General features: G+C 41.8%; 1 protein-coding gene across 2 annotated transcripts in view; it reads left to right on the top strand.

The window, feature by feature from the left end:
- Nucleotides 1-23,094, top strand: part of GRIN2B (glutamate ionotropic receptor NMDA type subunit 2B) — a 432,541-nt gene that overhangs the window by 373,463 nt on the left and 35,984 nt on the right. For both annotated transcript variants that reach the window (XM_037990318.2, XM_007967728.3), the window contains one exon: nt 152-381. In XM_037990318.2, coding sequence (XP_037846246.1) covers nt 152-381 — 230 coding nt within the window. The remainder of the gene's footprint in view (nt 1-151; nt 382-23,094) is intronic.

Below are 23,094 nucleotides of genomic sequence, written 5' to 3'. Positions count from 1 at the left end.
CACTCTCAAATTTAAAAACTGTCTATAAAAGGGCTCGGTTTTAGTGGAAGCGTTTCCTGCTCTGAGCAGGGACTCACCCTGTGTATTTGTAGGTTTAAATAGAACCAGTCATGATGGCTTAACTTTCGTCCTTGTCTTTTTGTCGTGCCAGAGCCTGGTGGCCCCTCTTTCACCATCGGCAAAGCTATTTGGTTGCTCTGGGGTCTGGTGTTTAACAACTCCGTACCTGTGCAGAACCCAAAGGGGACCACCTCCAAGATCATGGTGTCAGTGTGGGCCTTCTTTGCTGTCATCTTCCTGGCCAGCTACACTGCCAACTTAGCTGCCTTCATGATCCAAGAGGAATATGTGGACCAGGTTTCTGGCCTGAGCGACAAAAAGGTAAGAGACTCATTTGAAATCTCTCATCTTTCCTTCAATCCTGTTCTCAGCCATACTCAAAATTCTCATGCACCTGCTTGTCTTCTCAATTTTTGGAATTGACTGTTCTTTCTTATGTTTCCTTGTATTGGAACATGGGAGTAGAAGTCAGTTTCCCTGCTGAAATAACATGACTTCATGTTGGCCTCCTGATTCGTGAAAAGTTATCACTAGTACACCCTAGGCTGCAAATAAGGGGGTTGGTATGTTAGCAGCTTTCTGAGTGCATGGTACCTCCTGTTGGATGTGGTTGGGTGGCCTATCTGCAGAGGGGCTGCCAGTGTGGGGTGTTATTAGACAGCCGCCGCTGTGTACCCACACTGAGGAGATGGGCGCGTGATGGCCTCCTTTTCTTCCCAGTGATGTTTGGCTATGGGCTCTCCCTTTGTTCCACGGCACACTCATGTGATCCTGGGGCTGAGCAGGAGGGTTGTTCACATTGTGTCTTAAAGAGAAGTAACTGCTGTTTAACTGGATGATTTGGATGATTGCCCCTGAGTGGTGTTGATGAATGGGCTGCCCCCTCCTGTGGGCCTATGCAGTTGAGAGAGAAGGGAAAGTGTCTGCTGTTTTCCATCACTGCTGGATGAGGATGTACAAAATCCATTCTAAATACATCTGACCCTCCAGTCTGCCTGAAGCATCACATTTTCCATGGGAGATCTGTCTCCTGAAACTATATAACCAGAACTAGGGATGGGAGCCACTTTCGTGGAGTGTCCCATAAAGTTTATGGCCAAAATAATTTTGGAGACTTGCGCTTACAACAAATTTTCTATTCTATTTCCTTAAGATTTAGAAAATGTGGTATTTTTCCACTCCCATCCCCACCCCCCAAGGATGAAGCCATGAGATACAGACAGGTGTGTCTTCAGAACAAATAGTAGTTTGCACATGGGTTAGATTTGCCCAACCTAAAACCCTACCCACTTAAGCAAATGGTCTGAGAAGAATGAAAAGGAGGACATATTCTCTTCAGGGGCTCAGATTCTGATTTTTCCTTCTACATCTCTACTTATCAAGAACATTTAAAAGCATGTGGAGAAGATAAACAGTATCTTGAGAAAATGAATATATATATATTATATATATATTTTATATATATTTTTTCTGAGTGCATGGTACCCCCTGTTGGATGTGGTTGGGTGACCTATCTGCACAGGGCTGCCAGTGTGGGTTAGTAGAGGGCCGCCACTGTGTACCCACACTGAGGAGATGGGTGCATGATGGCCCAAGGAATATATATATTCCACTGTGTTTATCCCTTTGTGTTATCTCTTTCTCTGATTTGTCTTCCTTTTTGCTTTTTCTTCCTTATTTAAAAAAAAAAATTTCTCTTTCTTGGACTTTTTTATTTGGAAGCTTTTATTTACTTCTCTCATCTCAAGATTTATGATACATTTATTTATATATTCATCCATTTATTAATCCGTTTTTAAACCTCTCTCTCACTGTTTCTTCATCAACATCTTTCATCATGACCCTAACTAAAATTTGAGTTACATACCTCCTTTCACCCCCCTTTGCAGCCACTACCATAATCACCTTTTGGTGACTATTTCTGGAACCTGGACAGTAGTTGGGCTGAGAACAACCTCAGGGCTCATTACTTGGATGTGGCTTAGGGTAAGGTGGACCACACCCACCTCCTATTGTTTGGATGTCTGATCCCTTTAAATCTCATGTCGAAACTTGATGCCCAGTGTTGAAGGTGGGGCCTAATGGGCAGTGTTTGGGTCATGGGGTGAATCTCCCATGAACAGATTAGTGCCTTCCTTGGGAGGGGCGGGACTGAGTGAGTTCCTGCTTTGTTAGTTTCCATGAGAATTGCCCCAAAAGCTGATTGTTAAAAAGAGCCTGGCACCTCCCCTCTCGCTTGCTTCCTCTCTTGCCATATGATCTCTGCACATGCTGGCTCCCCTGCCCCTTCCACCATGAGTGGAAGCAGCCTGAGGATGTCACCAGATGCCTAAACTTGAACTTTTCCAGACATCAGAATTGTGAGCCAACTGAACTTTTTTTTTCTTTATAAATTACCTAGTCTCAGGTATTCCTCTATAGCAACACAAAATACACTAAGGCACCACCCTAAAACATGGATGTTGCAGAAACTTGATGGGCCATGCCCCATGTGTAGACTTGTCAGAAGTATGGCAGACCATGTCTTCACACGCGGCTGTGGCAGAGATGTAGTAGACTGTGTACCCACACAGAGTATAGCAGGGCCATGTCACCATGATTGACATGGCAGGGCATGGGTGTAGTGTATCATGTCCTATGCATGGTTATAGCACTGTATGGTGAGATCATGTCACTGTGCATCAATATGGCAGAGATGAGGTAGGTCACAGATCTTCCTAGGGGTCTGGGCTGTTAAGTGGAGGATCTCCATGGGTATCAAAATGTTTCCTTCCAATGTCTCAAAAATTACTTGGTATACTGCACTTATCTTTCTCTTACCCTCATGGGCCATGCAGTAATAACTGAATGCTTTTCTGTTTGAACTGAGCATAACTGAGACACGGAGGAAGATAGTTTTCTTTTCCACGATCTTGAAATAAGTATCATATCTAGGCTTCTTAAAGCAGATAGGATATGCATGTCTGTCCTCCATACCATGTTGATTATGTTCTAAAAAGTTGGAGCCCATCAGTTTGTTTTATAGAATGAAGGCAGTTTGTGTGTGTGTGTGTGCATGTCTGTGTGTGTGTGTGTGTGTGTGTGTATGAGAGAGAGAGAGAGAGAGAGAGACTTTCAAGACCCTTGAAATAATTTCCACTGTGACACCAGCTCTGCAGTCTCATTGGCCGATTCTTGGGTTCCTGCATCTGATATCCTGGGTATCTACAATTCTTCATCTTTTTCAACCTTACCTCTATCTGTGCATCTGCCTACGAGGCTTTTTTCCCCACTTTTTCACTCATTGAACTTCTACTGAAACTTCAAAACCTAGATTAGAGATCCCTTTATTTGTGGAGCTTTCCCTAGCTCATCTGGGAAATTAGTCATGCCATGCCCTATTATGGCAACTATTCAAGTCTTTATTATAACACGTATGTTCCACATTCTGTTGCAATAATCTATAGGCCTATACCTGACCACCTATTCCTCTATCTGACCGTGAACTCCACAAAGTCAATGACCGTAAGTTGGTCATCATTAAGACAAAAAAAAAAAAAAAAGTCCGTGGGGAGAGAGGAAGAGAGGCTGTATTTACTTAAGAGACCCTGGCGAAAACAGTGGACCCAGCATCACAGGCAAAGAAAGCAGTGAGTCAGCAAGTGCCCCTTAACAGCTGTTTAATTTGTAAATGGTTATCTGATACATTTCAGAACTTTGCAGATGACAAAACAGTAAAGTGGAAGCACCCTACCAGAATCTGTCAACATGACTTACATAATTACAGAAAACACTTAAGTAACGAATGACTGCATATCAGTGTCAGAGACAGTTACATAAATCAGAAAGAGAGTTTCCTGAAAGTTTACTTAAAATGTTAAAATTCTTATAGTCTTACTTCAAAACACGTAAAGAAAACAAATTCATAGGACAGGGTATGGTAATGCGTGAGGGGGGAAGTATATTCTGTGAATTTAGGAAAAGAATAAAGACATTCAAACAATAATGTTGAGAAAAGAAATGAGGTGATTTTGAAGATTATTTTCCAATGTGATTAGATTTTCATCAAGGAAGTAACATTTAAAATGGAGAAGGGTTCCTAAACTTGTTTTGACTATTACAGGTGATATATCTTCCATATAACTCAGATCAAATGATAAATATCTTGGAATGATAATGGAAAGATATTTGTAGCCATTCAATTTATAGCTTTTTAAAAAATTATCTTCAGCTTTTTTTGCAGAAAAAAAAATGTACTCAGATTTCATTTATGTTAAGGTAGAAAACCAGAGTTAAATTTCCATGAAAACCTATTTTTGTGCTCCTTTATACTGGAAGGCTTCCATTTTGCGGTAGCACATTACAGTGAATTCAGAATTGTTCCACTACATGCTGTACCTAAATATGGGTGCAAGTTCTAACATTCAGCAGCCCGACTGTACATTCCATCAGCTCCCCCAGTGGGAGGAGGGTGTAAGGGAGCTAGTGACATCTTTCTTCTCTTAACAAAGAGCCCACAATGCATTCTCATATTTCTCACCCATCCAGATGGATTTCTCATTTTGCAGTCTGCCAACCATAGTATGAAGGAAAAAGAGCTTGGCCAGTGAGGGAGGGGGACATATTTGCTGGGCGCTAAGTACATTTTGTATGTTCTGTGTATGCTATTTGGATAATCTTCATACAGGTATGATTATTCTCATTTTACAAATAGGAACACCAAGACTCTGGAAAACTAGTAACTTCCCCAAAGTTATACATTATCAAGTGACAGAGTCAAAATTTGAGTCCATGTGTATTTGGCTCTAACATCACTCTGCCAGGGTGTTTCTCTTGTAGCTAATCTCAGGGAAAGCTGTGACATAGATAAGAATTGGTATTGACACCCCTGCCCCCACTTTCTTATTTAATTCCCTGTCCTTTAATGTAATGCCTTGACTCCACTTAACAGAGCACATTAACACCACCACTACTATTACTACTAATAATAATGATTATCATTGTTGCTATTATTAATAATAATAATATAACTTCAATGATAACATCCCAGCTAAGATTTTTTTTCAGCTCTTACAAGCCAGGCATCATGCCAAATATATTTCATAGATTATCTTATGTAATGGTGCTATTAATATCTCTATTTGTAGATGAGGCAACTGAAGCTTGGAGAGGTTAAGTAATTTGCCCTTATGGTGTTCCTGGCTAACTATAGCCCCTGAACAGTGTGCCGCCCTGTTTAGACACTGATGCTATTTGATGCTTTTTCCAGTTATTCACTTTTCTTCCTACCTTCCCATCTACCTTATCAAAGCCTAACAAGTTAGATCCTTTCCCCCTACTAACATGTAGCTATCTAATTAATTGAGCCATAATAATTAGATAGTATTGTAACATTTGCACTTTATTTAATAAGCCTTTTAGAGATATTATTTTAAATAGAGAATAATGGTGATTTCCAGTACTTGGGCAGGCTAATGGCCCTCAAATTGACTTTAGCCTGTGCATAGAGTGACCCTTAGCTTTAAGCCACTGTTGGATGGTGGAGAACGGTGGCACCAGGAGTGAGAAGGGATAGTTATGGGGTCAGTGGGGTCTGGAGTCAGAATGAAGGAAGCCCACAGGGAGGTGGAAGCTGCTAAAGTCACAGAAGGTTGCCGTTTGACCATTGGGCTCTCAAGGGTATCTGGCTGCAAATGATTTCACACATTCCTACCACCATTGTGACACCTGCCTGAAATATATTTTGCAGCTCTTTTCCTCAAGGAATTAGAGGAGCTTTATTAACTTTCAAATGTCAAAAAGGTGCTCATCTGCTTTCTGAGGGTAGCTGTCTTTGCCTGCCACACTGGAGGTACAATCAGGATGGCCACATAACACCCAAATGAGGACCCCATGGCTTTCTAAATAATGAGTCTTCTGGGTTTCCAAGAAGTCCCATGGAGGTCTGGAAGTCACTTCATATTCTTTTGGGATATAGGAAGGGCATGACTTTTAAATCAGCATGCAGGCAAATAAATAAATATGCATGCTGGAACAAACTCAGCCTAGTGATAAGCAACTTTACTCTACAACTACCCTGAAATGTTGAGTGGTTGTTGAGCATGTGTGAGGAAATGGGGCCACGCTTTCCACTGCGACAAATTTATTTTCCTGCCCTATTAACTGGAAGCCAGTAGGAGACAGCCAACCTCAAGCCCGATCTGTCACACCCTTTTCCTGGCCCAGATCATCTCGCTCACACCACGGAATACTGGGCTAAAAATAGCTTAATTGAGAAAGTAGCAGTCATGACCAACTAGCCAGGGAGCTAGTAATGAGGGCCTGGGTTGGACCTCTAGGTAGCTGAGCAAACTGTAAGGGTATGATTCATGCAAGGGAGTCCTCTGGGCCTGTCAGGCAACTATTCCTCCTAGAGCCACTGATCAAGAGCAGGTCTGGAAAATGTAAAAATCCCCAAATCCTGGGAGTGTCTGATGTACAGAATGCGCATGAGAGGGGGAAGGATACCTGCGTTTTGTTCTCTTAATTGGCAGAGTCAGTCTGACTCTTTCCATGGACTGCTGTCCCAAGCACTGAGCCTCCTTCATTCCTGCCAGGGTGACCTCCATCCAAATGGGTCCAGAACAGACCCCTGGGTCTTGGATAGCCCCAGGTCTGTCCATCAGGGTTGGCTACCCCAACTTCTTCTCTGGCTTTATTTAAGAATGGGTCTGCTCTGTCCCCCAACAGGTTCCCCCAAGCCCTAATTCCTCAATCCATCTTGACTGAGACAAGAGATCCCTAACTTCAGTTCAACATCCTGTGGCCTAGTAGTGGTCACCCTCCAAGTCGTCCTGGGGGGCAGATGATCCAGAGTTGATGACTGGGTTCCTAGCAGGGCTTCACAGTTGACTTTTACTCCTTCCTCTTTTGTGATCCCCTTCCCGTTGAATGACCCTCTTCCCCTTGAACGACCACCTGCTTCTTGCCTTCCCATGACTTCTAACACTGTATTCCTCACCTCTAAGCTCTGCTACCTTGTTGGGGCCTGAAGTGGGTTGAATTGTATCCTCCCAAAGATATAGCCACATCCTCACCCCTAGAACCTACAAACATTGACCTTGTTTGGGGGAAAAAAAAAAAAAATCTTTGCAAATGTAATTAAGTTAAAGATCTCAAGATGAGATCATCCCAGAGTATCCAGGTGGACACTAAATCCAAAGACAATTGTTCTTATAAGGAAAAGGCAGACACAGTTTTGACCCAGAAGGGGAGAAAACACATAGATGAGAAGACCATGTGAAGATGGAAGCAGACACTGGAGTGATGCAGCCACAGGAACACATGGAGCCACCAGAAGTCGAAAGAGGCAGGTATGGATTCTCCCCTAGAACCTTTGGAAGAAGCACAGCCCAGCTAACACCTTGTTTTGGAACTTCTGGCCTTCAGAACTATGTGAGAATAAGTTTCTGTTTGTGGCTATTTTTTATGGCTGCCACAGGGACCTAATACAAGGCCTTCACGACTTCTTCTGTAATCTGCACTTTGAGCTCATTGCATCCTTTAGACTTCAGTGCTTCTCCTCTTTGTCCCAATCTGCATTGTCAGTCTCCCAGCCCCATCCTTTCAAAGTGTGTATTTCTTACAGTGGGATCAGGTTCAGTTCCCCTCTCCTTTACCTAGAAGAATGGATCCAGTTTGCACTGAAGCTTTGCAGAGACATGCTTTATAGGCAGAGTCTTCTCCTTGCTGGTTAATTTCAGGGAAACAATACAAAACCTGAGTGTCGGTGTGTTCCTTTTTGCTGTGTCCTTGAGCTGGATTAATGTTAGTTTCTCACAATACGTACTACACTGCTTATGTGCACACTTCCCCATTACCTTCTACTAGGCCTTTTAGTAGTGATACCCTTATCAAAGGGAATTGAGGACATGTCTCCGTAAGATGTATCATTTTCACAATTCCTTTGTGCAGAAAAACACTAATGCACTCTTCTCATATTCTAGACTGTGCCATATTGTTTAAATCACAGAACTGGAAGAAACTTTATTTGATCAACAGGCACAGGGAACTCTTTTCTCATCAAAAGCAAATAGGCCTCCTCTCTCTTCTTGTAGCCTTATCCTCCCTGTTACACAAGAATGCATGTGCACACATGTGCGCGCACGCGCGCACACACACACCCCTACCCTCCAAGACTACATAAAGGTACCAAGATAACTGGGTAAATAGTAACTTAGCACTCACAAAGCTGCACAAGGAACACACGTTTCCCATGTGCATAGAAGATTTACTAAATGGATATCAGAAAGTTTGTCTTTCTTAGCTGGGTAAAGAATCTGGCTTTCTGTTATTCTGCTATTAGTAGACTCATCTTTTTGTGAAACACAAAAATGAAATGAAATGAAGGAAGGAGAAGGAAGCAGACAGATGGAGAGAGTATGAGGGGAAAGAGGAAGGAAGGAAGGGAGGGAGGGAGGTAGGTAGTCAGAAGCCAACACTGTCCTAGATCTGCTCTGTATTGCCCTTCTTAGAAAGGTATCCCTATGCAAGATATTAGAGGACCAGAGGCTTCCTGGAACTACAATGTTTTTAATGCAACTATGCAAACTAGCATGAGTATGAATTCACAGTTTTCTCACCTGCATTGAATTGAACTAGGCCCAAAATTAAAGCCAGAAATAGGCAACAAACAATTTTAATTAACAAAAATCAAAGTACATAGCATGGGATGTTGTCTTTTCAGATTTGGATGTTCTGGATGTGGGAGAGGCTAGTGAGCACTTCTTTTAACTGTTGGAATCATTGAATTTGTCTGTGGCTTCCCTATGGGACCTCTCCCAGTCAGGTTGACTCTCCCAGGGAGGAGCAAGTGGCTCTGAGGATTCCCACCAAATTTCAAATCTACTTACAGCCAAGTCTCTGTTTCTGTAGGAGAGCTATTCTATTTAGCTAACTGTTGAAGGCAGTTGCTTTATTCCAAAGTTTATTTACATAAAAGAATAGGAGAGTTTCCCAACATTCTTTTCTGATTAAAAACAAAAAAACAATCAATGTTTTAATATGGGGAGGGCTAATCTTTTATAAGTTCACTAAATCGTGGGTTGTGGGTTGAGAATTTATTAAGAATTAATGTTTCACTTCTGAATAAGTTCGAGTCCTTTGAGACAAATTAATGCCACATGGAAATTTAGATGTGGCCAAAAGCATCAAACCTAGAATGAGTCAGGTTTTTAAAATGTCAGAATTACATTCACAATGAAAATTGTGGCCAGGGCTGCTCTGGGCTTCTGTGTTTCAGCCTTGTTGCCTCCAGCTGTCATGGTGGCAAAAGTGGAAAAGGTGTGCAGCCTGCTACATTTCTGGAACCTTTCGACCTAACTGGGCATATGCTAGGGCTAATGGGGGTCTGAGATTCCCTGAGACTAAGGAAGCCCAACCATTTAGTTTACTATTCCACATCGAGATTTCCTGTCCAGCATGGGTCAGAGAGAGCCATTTAAAGACCAAGTGACTGACACTCTGAAAACACTATAGTCTCGGATGTTTCCTCTCCTATTTTACTCCAGTGCCATTCAGGTGATGGCTTTGATGGAGAGCATCAGGAGCATTGGCTTCAGGCCAACATGATCCGGAGAATGGCCAGAGTGGAGAGAAGAAAATGAGCAGGGAAGCCGACTCCCTCAGTGCGGAGCAGCTTGGATTGTCAGCCGTCACTCCAGGAGGAAGTCAGGAGGAGGAGGCTCAAGGCCTCAGGTCTTCACTTTAAAAAGTACCTAGCTAGTCAGTATGAGTTGTTGTTTCTGTTTGGGGTGCACAGGGAGGAGTAGCTGCCAGGGAAGCGGTGGGGTAGAATAGTGTGTTGATATCAAAATTATTTGGAGAACCCTTTCAAACCAAGTAGGACTCTGTGCAACTGGCTGGAAATAAAAGTACAGGTGCCAAAAGCTCCCACCTGTGTGGTACTACTCTGCCAAGGAGGTAGCCAGGAAATCAAAAGTAAGAAAAGGATTGTGAGAGAAAACTACTTTGGGGTGGTGGAGGGGGTGGGGTAGCTATTGGAGGGCTGTGAATTCTTTTTTCTGTACTTTTTACCTACTGAAGCTGCTTTGAGGGGTTCATCTAGAGAGCTTGCTATCCAGCCCCTGCAGTTAGATGGAGAAGGGCTGGCATTTGACCCATACCTGAGAAGACTGAAGGTAACAGGTCTTGGTGAGAGCTGGTCCCTGGTTGGTGGGCCATACTCCCCTCAACGGCCAGATAGATCTGTTTCTCAAGACCAGATGAGGCCATATGGGAAGGAGGGAATCAGTCTGGGCCTGAGGTTGCAGGAGGTGCTTTTCAAGGCTCCCTGCCCAAAGGGCTTTCTTCCCAAGATAAGGCAACTGCAACAGAAAGAGTCAGGAGGGGTGCTGTCCAATGGAGAAGCTGGAGAGACTGATGTAAGTGACCAGCTGCACTGAGGTTGGTCCAATGTTTTCCCTGAGAGCGTCTCTGGGGAACCCAGAACTTGCCTGGCAAGGAAGACATCTGCCATGCCTAGGGAGTGGCAGTGCCAGACCACTGCAGTGCCAGCCAAGGAAGTGCTTTCCTGACTCTGCAGCTCCTCCTTTCCCTGCCATCACCACCTTCCACCCCACCCTAGAGTGGGAGGAGAACAACTAGAATGAATGCAGGATCTGTAAGAGCTGGCATCACACTGAGTTTTAATTCTTGGCTAGAGGATAGCCACTGGGATTCCTGGGGCCAAACCTGCCTATTTCTCTCTGCCTCTATTATTGAACTGTGTAATGAACATATATTATGTGCCAAGCCTACTATTAAACTCTTCACATATGGTTCTATTGTTACTGATGGAGGGTCTTGACCAGAAGTTGTCCAGGTCCTTGGTATTTTGAACAAAGAATTGAACAAAGTACACAAACAAAGTAACTGAGTAATGAAACACAGGAACAAAGCAGCAAAAGCAGGAATTTATGAAAGTGAGAAAGCACTCCATGGGGTGGGAGTGGGCCCGAGCAAGTGGCTCAAGGGCCTGGCTACAAAGTTTTCTGGGTTTAAAGAACCCCATTCGAGGTTCCTATTGGCTACCCCTTATCTGGATGAAGGATTTGGTCTGTGGCTAATTAAAGGCTGAGGTGAACTGGTATCCTATGCAGAAAAAGGGATGGTGCCTGCTTGGCCCACGGCCAATCCAAGGCACTCTCCCTTTTCCATCTGAGACTTGGTGGAAGGAGGAGGTTGGTAGGCAGAATAGCCTTTGATCCTTTGCTACTGGGAATGGGAGATGGGGTTTTTCCTTTCAGTTTAGCTTCAGGAAGTTTGCATTAATTGGCCTTAGGTTCCCTGCCCCCAGGCCCAGGTTTTTTCTTTTTGATCCAGCTTTGGGAAGTCAATGCAAATTGGCCTTAGATTCCCTGCCCCCAGACCTTGGTGTTTTTACTTCATTCAGCAGGAGTTGGCCTTAAGTTCCCTTCCTCCAGATCCTATTCTTCTGCCTCACTACTTTTAATCTTTATGCCCACCCTTTGAGATCACCATTATTAACATCATTTTACAGATGAGGAGAGTCATCTAAGGATTAAGCAAATTCGCCTAAGTCACACAACTAGAAAATGAGGGTTCCAGGATTTGATCCAGAGAGCTGACCCCACAGCCTGCATCTGCCCCTGTGATACTGCACTACCAGAGCCCTGTGTCTTCTTTGTGTGGACACAGGAAAGCAGGACATGCTTCTGGAGGCATTGGCCTGAGGCAACAGAATCCAGTAAAGTCCCTGTCCTGGGGACCTTCTCTGGCCTGGCTTCTTGGATTCTCAAAGGAGAGATTATGGGGCTCCAGCCAGAGACCACTCATTATCCAGCTGTGAGTGCGTAGGAATCTTGAAGAGACCTTGTTCATTCTAACCAAAAGTATTTCCAGCGAAGTTTCTTTTCTTCATTTGTGCACATACAGCCCCTTGCACCTTTAAGAACCACTTATTTCATGAGAGTTGACTGGATGAAAGAATCAAAGAGACATCAAATATTGGGGGCCATGTTTTCTCTCTGCTAGGCAGTAACCAGTGTGTTTACTTAATCCAGCTACAAAGGAAAAGATCCCACTCTCAGCAACCTTCCCTTTATGGGAAAAGTAAAAAAGGCAGAGAGGGAAGAAATGGAGTGGAGGGAAGGACACCCTACTTCATCCCTTCGTCCTCATCTCAGAAGGGAAATAGAGCAAGAGCAGTATTTAGTTTCTGAAATACTTGTGACAAGGAGACCATGGTTTATAGCTTAAGGCTATAAACCACCTTGATATTAAATTTTCTAAATGCTTAATTCTGTGAAACTCCTCTACACATCTCCCAGCTTATCACTAGCACCACAGTTTTCTGAGTAAAGTATTAGCCAGCTGTGTTTCTTGCAAGAACTGATTGCCAACAGACCCTGAGACAGCTGGGACTCCACCTTTTTTGGACTGGGTACAAAAGAGATGTTGAGCTGGGTGTTATCCTGGTACTGAAGAAAGAATACTGTGATTTCTAATGATGTCTCTGAGTGGCCTGAAATACAAATTGAACAAGATGGCTAACAGCATTGTGTCATGAAGGACTCTGCAGCTGAGGACCTCTGGGGTTCAGGAACTTCTGGGAAGTGAGCCTTTTTTGTTTTGTTTTGCTTACAGAAAAAATAAAATGCACTTGAACACACAAGGTTATTAACTCACGTGCCTTTACATGACACACCCACCCATCCCTGCAAACACACCAGCACACACACCACATAGGGTGCAGATGTGGTTTTGACTCGGAGCACAGAGCAATTTTCTGCTTTTTAAAGTGCACCAAATTAATTGTGGCCAATTACCTATAAATCCCTTTCTCTCTGCCAATCAGGGCTGCCTGAACAGGCAAGAGGTGCTCTCACCTGCTTCGTTATGCAAATTGTATTCAAATACTGAGAACAATGCAGCCTTCAGCACTGCAATGATTCCAGGTTGCTTATGAGGAGAGGCTGCTGCTAGAGGAGTGGTTTTAACCCTCTGATGCTGATGCAAGAAGGCTGAGAAGGCATCAAGAGGAGATGGAGGCGGAGTCAAAGTCAATGCCAGTTTTCAGCACCAGACAGGGTGCTCCCAGAGCACCATTATCTGGTGCAACTTGGCCCCTGATATAGAAGGTCACCCCGGGTCTGACATAATTTGGGACAATTTGGAGTCCAAACAGTGTGGACAGAATAGCTTGATTTCTTAAATATCCCTGTGGTCTGACAACCATAAGTACATTTTTTCAGGATATGGTGGGCATCTGTAAGCATAGGGTCTGGCATGGCCATAAATGTATTGATCCTCAGAATACCTGCAGTCAAGGGCAGGCAGGATCCACCAGGCAAAGTGCATGAGAATGATCAACACACACACACAGGAAGAAATCAATGAATACTAAGACCTCACATCATGAGATTAATTCAAAAAAGGCCTGTACCATTCAGCCATTCATTCATTCAGGACCTGCTCTATGTGGAGCAAGAAGTATTTCATTCTCCAGTAATCACAGTTGTCAGGACTTATTTCTCTCTTGACTGCCTCACCTTGTTACCTTGCCCCAACATTTCAGAATCTCCTCTTGAATTGGAATTTCAATCTCACCTCTCAAATTCAGGTAATCAAAAAGGGGCTTTTAACACAATTATGTTATTGTCATGCTGGGATTCTGTGCGAGCCAGACAGTTTATGCAGTAGTAAGGGGCATTTCTGCTAGGCAGCTGTGGTAGCATTGCCTTGGAATGGGGTAAAAAGGAGTTTGGTGTTGGGAAGCACAGTTTTCCAGCTCCTTTTGAAGAAAGTCTTTATAATGCAACTTCAACTCTCAGTTGGAAATGCCCTGAAATCACACGTTATCCAATACACTCATGTTCTAAGATGAGTTCCCCCAGGTTACAGATGTCCTAGACAAGAAGCCACTCCACTTCTGCGCTTCCACTTGGTGGTACTGGCACCTCCATGTAAGCTAGTTTTTTTTTTTTTTTTAAATACTTTAAGTTCTAGGGTACATGTGCAGAATGTGCAGGTTTGTTATATAGATAACACGTACCATGGTGGTTTGCTGCACCCATCAACCCGTCATCTACATTAGGTATTTCTTCTAATGCTATCCCTCCCCAGCCCCCCACTCCCTGACAGGCCCTGGTGTGTGATGTTCCCCTCCCTGTGACCATGTGTTCTCATTATTCAACTCCCACTTATGAGTGAGAACATACGGTGTTTGGTTTTCTGTTCCTGTGTTAGTTTGCTGTGAATGATGGTTTCCAGCATAATCCATGTCCTTGCAAAGGACATGAACTGATCCTTTTTAATCGCTGCATAGTATTCCATGGTGTATATGTGCCACATTTTCTTAATCCAGTCTATCACTGATGGGCATTTGGGTTGGTTCCAAGTCTTTGCTATTGTGAACAGTGCCGCAATAAACATATAGGTGCATGTGTCTTTATAGTGGAATGATTTATAATCCTTTGGGTATATACCCAATAATGGGATTGCTGAGTCAAATGGTATTTCTAGTTCTAGATCCTTGAGGAATTGCCACACTGTCTTCCACAATGATTGAACTAATTTATACTCCCACCAACAGTGTAAAAGCATTCCTATTTCTCCACATCCTCTGCAGCATCTGTTGTTTCCTGACTTTTTAATAATCACCATTCTAATGGGCATGAGATGGTATCTCATTGTGGTTTTGATTTGCATTTCTCTGATAATCAGTGATGATGAGCTTTTTTTCATATGTTTATTGGCTGCATAAATGTCTTCTTTTGAGAAGTCTCTGTTCATATCCTTCACCCACTTATTGATGTTGTTTTCTTGCAAATTTGTTTAAGTTCTTTGTAGATTCTGGATATTAGCCCTTTGTCAGATGGATAGATTACAAAAATCTTCCCCATTCAAGTAGGTTGCCTGTTCACTCTGATGATAGTTTCTTTTGCTGTGCAGAAGCTCTTTAATCAGATCCGATTTGTCAATTTTGGCTTTTGGTGTTTTAGTCATGAAGTCTTTGCCCATGCCTATGTCCTGAGTGGTATTGTCTAGGTTTTCTTCTAGGGTTTTTATGGTTTTAGGTCTTACGTTTAAGTCATTAATCCATTTTGAGTTAATTTTTGTATAAGGTGTAAGGAAGGGATCCAGTTTCAGCTTTCTGCATATGGTTAGCCAGTTTTCCCAAAACCATTTATTAAATAGGGAATCCTTTCCCCATTGCTTGTTTTTGTCAGGTTTGTCAAATATCAGATGTTTGTAGATGTGTGGTGTTATTTCTGAGGCCTCTGTTCTGTTCCATTGGTCTATATATCTGTTTTGGTACCAGTACTATGCTGTTTTTGTTACTGTAGCCTTGTAGTATAGTTTGAAGTCAGGTAGCATGATGCCTCCAGCTTTGTTCTTTTTGCTTAGGATTGTTTTGGCTATGCGGGCTCCTTTTTGGTTCCACATGAAATTTAAAGTAGTTTTTTCCAATTCTGTGAAGAAAGTCAATGGTAACTGGATCGGGATAGCATTAAATGTATAAATTACTTTAGGCAGAATGGCCATTTTGACAATATTGATTCTTCCTATCCACATTATCCTTACAGAATCTGAAAAATTAGTGGTTAAGTAAAGAAGTAGGAATGACTTAAAGAAAATAGTTCCCAAGGCAATCTGTAAACTGGGCCAACTGGTCTTCATGACCACTATTTTTTTTGGCATACTTTTATGTATTTAAACTTCCAGTTTAGCCCTTTATATAAAAAAACAAAAAGAATTTTGGGGAAGTTGAATGCTTGTTTAATCACAAATCAGTAAGACATTCTTTTAAAATTATCTTCCTTTTAACAGCTAGATGTCATCCCTTAGACTGAAAGAACAGGGCTTTTGATTTTATGGATGTGAATCAGGTAGGAAAATAGGGGGTGTCAGGCTTGGATGCCCCAAAGGGAGGTTAGGAAAGCACCAGAGCTCAGCAAGTGGAGTACAGGTATAGAAAATAAAGTATGGGGGCTAGCTCTGAACCCAAGCAAAGGCAATTCATTTTCCTTTCCTCTAATACTTCATTACCCATTTCTGGCCTTTGTCACCCCATATCATGGGTGCAACTTGCTAGGGCTACATCACAGGTGGTAAAAGAATTTACCAAGACAGTTGTGGGTAAAGAAAGGCAGATTTATTAGAGAAACTAAGAAAGATATGTTGCAAGAGTGCAACAGGCAGTACAGCAGAGAGAATGCTGTCTGCCAAGATGCAGGGGATGGAGGGGAGTGTTATAGGGTCATGCTGGAAAGGCTACTGCAGATAGGTTCATGCTGCTGGGGCTACATTTGGAATGAGGTGTTTGGGAACAGGATATTTGGGTTAGGCATTTCTTAGAACAATAGCTTGTTAGCCATCTCTTAGAACAGTGGCTCTCTCCTACCCTCATTCCTGTTCCTGCCAGCGAAGGCCTCTTTTTTGTTTCTATCAACTTATCAAGACTCCACACCCCAGACACCCACCCCTGTCCTACTAAAATGGCCCAAACACACCTCTGTCACCCTCTACTAGAATCACTGAGCAAGTGCTCCTTTCCTTCACTGAATCATAAGCTCCTTGAGGCAAGAGACCATGCTTTCAATAATTATGTCTTTTCAGCTCCTGAGACAGTACCTGGTACGTTGTAGAAGTTTGTTAAATAAGTAAATGTTCCAAGAACGTAAGCTAATAATATTAACACAAAAGTTCTGCTCTCTTTTGGATTAAATTGGCTTTAATGAGCTAACCACTTATAGTGTTCTTTCTTGGGGGCAATATATTTCTGTTTCTGAGCAGCTGATTTATAAATGAACTACTGAGGACAATGTGTTCATAGGTTGGAGTCTGCCTATTGAAAATTGCAGTTCAAAGCCAAAAATAAATTAACCTTTGTATTATGTGTTCTTCTGCAATATTAGCAACCATGGCCCTCATCCATGGTAAGTACATCAAACCACATCAATAGTTACAGTCTCAGAGAGCCCACCTGTCATTAGTGACCGCTGGGTGGCATTCTCCAGGCTAGATGCTTTACGTTATTTGACTCATTTGCCATCTCCCACTTTTAGGCAGACGCTACCTCCACTGTGCAGAAGACAAAACTAAGACAAGAAGCTATGTGATCTGGCTAGGTTCCTAAACCCTTCTCATGCCTCAGTTTCCTATCTTATAGCTGCTGTGCTGATGAAAGAGTTACTCTTTGTAAAGCTTAGAAGAGTGCCTCAAGCGTACTAAATCCTCAATAAATATTAGTGATCACATCCTACATCCACCCAGGATTCGCTCCTAAACCCAGCTCACAAAGCCCATACTGTTTCTAGCAGATGATTAACATGTGCCCTGAAAGCCACAAACTGCTACAAATACACCCAAGAGCCCACCACTCAGCCCTCCTCCTACCTGCTTACCCCAGGCACTCACTTGTTTCTATGAGATTTTGAGGTAGGAGTAGGAGGGCTGGTGAAAGGAAGGTCAAATGTTAGGGCTAAAAAAGGTGTGGAAGGGACAACAGGCGAGTTACAGTGCTTAGACCCCTTAAAACTAGCTCTGGCTCCAAGGAGGCCTAGATGAAGAGCATCTTCATGGCCCTCTCAGACAAGAGGTGCCTGGTACCTCTTTGCAGCCAACCTTGTGGGTCTTTTGAAAGCATGCTCCCAGCATCCTCTTAGGCACATAGTAAGAGCTCAGTGAGCATTTCTGAATCTGTGTCTTTTGCCCATCACTGTGATAGAAAACAATGACTTCAAGAGTGACCTTCAACTATGATTCCACCTACTGGGCTCTACCCCAAGGAAACAGTTTCTCACAGGAGTGGGCAAATTATAAAACTGATCTTTCCCCAGCAATTCCATTGCAAGGTATATACCCAAAGGATTATAAATCATTCTACTATAAAGACATATGCACACGTATATTTATTGCAGCACTATTTACAATAGCAAATACATGGAACTAACCCAAATGCCCATCAATGATAGACTGGATGAAGAAAATGTGGCACATATACAGCATGGAATACTATGCAGCCATAAAAAAGAATGAGTTCATGTCCTTTGCAAGGACATGGATGAAGCTGGAAGCCATCATTCTAAACAAACTAGTGAGAAACTAACACAGGAACAGAAAACCAAACACCACATGTTCTCACTCATAAGTAGGAATTAAACAATGAGAACACATGGACACAGGGAGGGGAACATTACACACCAGGGCCTGTCAAGGGATGGGGGACTGGGGGAGGGAGTGCATTAGGACAAATACCTAATGCATGCCGGGCTTAAGACCCAGATGGTGAGTTGATAGGTGCAGCAAACCACCACGGCACGTGTATACCTATGTAACAAACCTGCACGTTCTGCACATGTACCCCAGAACTTAAAATAAATAAATAAAAATTTAAAAACTAGGTCTTTCTTAAAGCCTTCCCTGCTTGCATGGCATGTTTTGCCAAAGAATTGTCTGTTCTTTCAGACACTCAGAAAAAGTAAACCTAACTTATTCTACTTCAAGCTCTCTCGGAGACTTAAAGAAGAACCTTAGTTTCATTGCAAAGTATTGATGCAGCCAGAGAATTTATATTACTTCTAAGTTTTTAATTAATACCCATTTTAACTACTGTGTTTAGCAATAAAAGTTGTTTTTATTGCCATACTTGATAGTCTATCATAATCTGTCCACTATTGAAGGAAATACTCTCTATGAAGGCCCCTTGCCATTTGGAAAATTCATAGTAATTTCAAGTTAGATGTGAGTTTGAGAGAGGCTGAGTCCCAGTGGCTTTAGTTCCTGAAGCTCCTCTTCTCCATTCCCAGCCCAGAGAGCTCTTCTTCCAACCTCTATACCACATAGGGTTTTTGCTGGCAAATTCATTCTTAACGCATACTAGCTATTAATGTGACTTCTCCTGTGTATCTGTAAGTTGCAACTAGCATATAATGATGTTCTCTGAATGAAGGATACAAGTCAATTTCATTGCTTTTCAGTCTCACCGCCTACTCTTCATTTATTCATTCGTCAGATAGATTCTAAGTATCTACTACATAGCACTTACTGGAACAGAGTATAGGAAAATCAGAACAGTTCCACATAAGCATATAATCTCTGATCTTTTTGTTGGTACTAAGGCTAGTGTCCAACCACCTAGTCTATCTCAGGAGTCCTTAGCATCTGCCAGACTGCCCATAGCTAAGGCCTAGAGGCCCTCAGAATAGAAAAAGATCAATAGCCTGTTTTGTCATCTCAAAGAGTCTAGAAACTGCCACCCTCAATCACCTTGTAAGCCCCTTGTTCAACTCAGATTCTACCTTCTACCAAAATCCTGCTCCTGTCCTCATTTCTTTGAATTAACTGAAGCCTCTGCTGTATCATCTACCTGGATTTTAAAAGTTTCTATATCCTCTGCCTTTACAGTAATAGCTAATATATAACAACAATTAGCTTAATAGTTATTGAATAGTTGCTAGTTAACCTTTGAATAGAGCTAACAGATTTAGCAAATAAGAATACAGGGCACCGAGTTAAATTTGACTTTCAGATATATTGTGAATGTGATTTTAGTATAAGTATGTCCCAAAATGTCATGGAACCCCTACCTTGTGAGATGTTGGAGATATGCTGAAACAGTCCTACTCTCAGAGTCTAGTGAGGGAGGCAGACACTTCATTCTTAAAAAATAGGATGGTAAATACAACAGAGGAATTTCCTTGGTTGCTCCTTTCAAGGATAAATCTAGTCTTAATCTTTTACAAGAAGACTTGCTCCCCTCACCTTTAATCATTTTCTTAACCTTCTGCTGTGAGTTATAGAAAAGAGCACACTGTGGTCAGAAGCCCTCCTACTGGTGTATAACACAGCCTGACCACATCCATTCCACATACTACTCTTTAGCATCCAGTTATAGGCTCTTTATTTAAAAAGCAGCACTGCATTGCGAATGCATGCAGTACGTGGTCAGGTAGAACTCCATGGTCTTTCTCGAGCATGCTTTTGACAAAGCCTGTTCCTGTCCCTCCTAGCTCTAGTGCAGTGTGGTTTTACCTCCTGTGAGAATTATTTTGTATGCTCCCTAGTTGAACTTCATCCTTTTCACATCTTCTTTTGTCAGGCCAGACTTACTGTTTTGATGTTTAATTCAATTTCTCAAGTAGCCAGCCATCCAATCCAATTTGATGCCTACAGCAGGTTTAAAGAGCAGGTTTTTCATCCTGTCACTTAAGTTATTGAAGAAAATAAGACTCTTCCCTGTGTGTTTAATAAGTTGCCCCACACTCCCAACAACTGGTCATGTCTATCCTTTCACCAAATATCTCACCTGCCTAGTAATAGAGCCTCTTATTTGAAAAAGAGAAATGTTTTACTTTACAGCATTCTTTGCTGTGGTTTAGAAACATTTTCCATTTGTTAATTAGCTCCTGCCTTGGAATTTCAAGCATCATTTTGAAGTAGGCTACCTTCTCTGTAATCCATTGACAAAGAGATGCACATTTCAGACCATGAAAAGGATTCAGTGGCCTGGTCTCATGATAAAATTATGGAGTTCGATAAGACCATAAGACCATTTGTGAGTAAATTCCTACTAGGTAGGTGAGGAAGTATCCCAATTAGTGAGTCTGTTTCCCTCTAATTAGCATGTTTAAACTATATTAAGGCTGGTGCAAAAGTAATTGCGGTTTTTGCCCTTCGGTTTTGCGATTAAAAAGTAATTACTTTTAATGGCAAAAACCTCAGTTGGTTTTGCACCAACCAAGTAAGTATGAAATTGACTCATCTAGATTATTTTCCCAAATACATATTAGAAATCAAAGGCAAGCTATTCTACCAGTAATCCTATTTCTTCAACCCATTTGCTTACTCTAGAAAAAGTATCTTCTGCAAGCCTGGGATGAAACAGGACCTCTGATTTTAAGTGGAAAAAAATAAATGTTAATATGTTTTTCTGATGTAAACTTGAAGTTGTTCCTCTGAAAATTCAGCTGGGTGCAGTGGCTCATGCCTGTAATCCCAGCACTTTGGGAGGTTGAGGTAAGAGGATCACTTGAGCCCGGGAGTTTGAGACCAGGCTGGGCAACAAGGCAAAAATCTGTCTTTACAAAAAAATTAAAAATTAGCTGGGCATGGTGGAATGCAACTATAGTCCTAGCTACTTGGGAGGCTGAGGTGGGAGGATTGCTTGAGCCCAGGTTGAGGCTTCAGTGAGCTGTGATTGTGCTACTGCACTCCAGCCTGGGCAACAGAGCAAGACCCTATCTCAAAAACAAAAACAATACAAAAAAAAAAAAGAAAGAAAAGAAAATTTACATCAGACCAGGCTAGTTGGGCTAGATTCAGAGAGGAAGGTGCTTACAAGTGGTATATTGTTAAAGACAAGAGTTTCCAGGGAATGACCAGTCTAAGTTCAGGCCACCAGATGAGTATCTGATTGAAAATCTGGAAAAGGATCTAAAGAATGTTTACTCTTCCCTGTCCTTCTATCTTTTTTTACATTAATAGAATGTATATATTATATGGTGTGATATGTTAATATTTAACATATTTATAATATTTGTCTCTTCATACTAGACTGTAAACTCAATGAAGGCAAGAATTTTTGTCTGTTTTGTCCACTAATGTATCTGCAGTAATTAAAATAGGGTCTCGTACATATAGGTGCTCACATATTGATAGAAGAATGAATTAATCAGCTAGTCAATTAATGAATGAATAAGAAGACAGTTATGTAATTCATATGGTGTCCACAGCATAAGGCAGTACTTTTCACTCTTTATTAGTCATTTGAATTTGAGAAACAGTGAAAGATAGTTTCATGACCAATGGTTGAAGGGGAAGAAAGAGAGGGTAATGTAGATAAGAAATATTTGACATTTAGAATCTCAGATAGAATTTTCTCACTTTGTGGTTTCTATTCCTGTCAAACCATCTAAATTGGGCAGGTATTTCAGAAGAGAACAGTAAGTGAGGTCTCTAACTGTGCTGCTATGTGGCTTGTCAGATCTTAAATTATAAAGTTCTTTCAGGACCTATTTGGCAATGACTTCTTCGAAGCCCCTGATTATTCCTCGGCTCCTGTGTGAGACAGGCACAGGAGTCCCCTCCTTGTATGCATGTGTTAAGCCTGCCCTGTTCTTTGAATGGTGAGGTGTTGGCTTCCCAATCAGCTAAGCATTTGCTGAGTACTTTCTATTTTCATAGGAAAATATCACTTCTTTAACAAAAAGTAACCAACCCTAAAATAACTATAACCCTTGCCACCTTTAGAGGGGAAAAGATATAAATGATAACAAAGAAAGTTTATGTAAAGAAATTATTAAAAGTAATGATAGTTTCTAGGATTTTCCTGGAATAAGTACATAATGTCCTAAACCATCTATGGTCTTTTGTGTCTTAATTTCTGTATATCATTCCCCTCCCTGTATCTTGACACATAGCAGATGCTCACTGAATATGTTTGAATGACTATAGTTTAGAATGATTTTCATCAGAAGGGTTGAAAGTAAAAGTTTTGTGGCTTAACCCTTAGTCAACTGGAAAAATTGAACTTCATTTTTCTACCAACATGGTTATTGATGTTTTACTTTTGTAGCAGTCAACTTGTAATAATTATGTTTGCATTATAATTGGAGTTCCATTAAGGACAACTGAAGTACATTGGCCTCCCATTAGTCCTAAAAGCCTGAGACATGGAAATGTCTGCCGTGTCTTGCTATCGACTGTTAAGGGCAGCTCCTGGTGCAGAGTAGGAACCCAATACATGTGTGGAGACTAAATAAAAAAAAGAGATGGGGACAGGAGCAGGCAATGGCTGTTTAGTCTTGGAGAGGTAATGAATTTCCCAGGCCTCTGTTTCCTTTTCTGTACAGGGAGAAAGTTGCTCAATCGGCATTTCTCAAACTGTTTCATAGCCTATGAGTGTTCTGGGAAACATAATGGCTAGTTTTTTAAAAAAAAAAAATCTATGGGAAAATAAGTTTGGGGAAATACTGTGTCAAGGTTAAATAAGATTCTTTACCAAAGGATTGTTGGAGTCCTCTCCTGTAATGGTCCATTGTGAACCCCAAT

This window comes from Chlorocebus sabaeus, chromosome 11 (assembly GCF_047675955.1).
Source record: "Chlorocebus sabaeus isolate Y175 chromosome 11, mChlSab1.0.hap1, whole genome shotgun sequence".
Taxonomy (NCBI): Eukaryota; Metazoa; Chordata; class Mammalia; order Primates; family Cercopithecidae; genus Chlorocebus; species Chlorocebus sabaeus.
The sequence above is the reverse complement of the archived record's forward strand: the minus strand, read 5'-3'. Positions and strand labels throughout refer to the sequence as shown.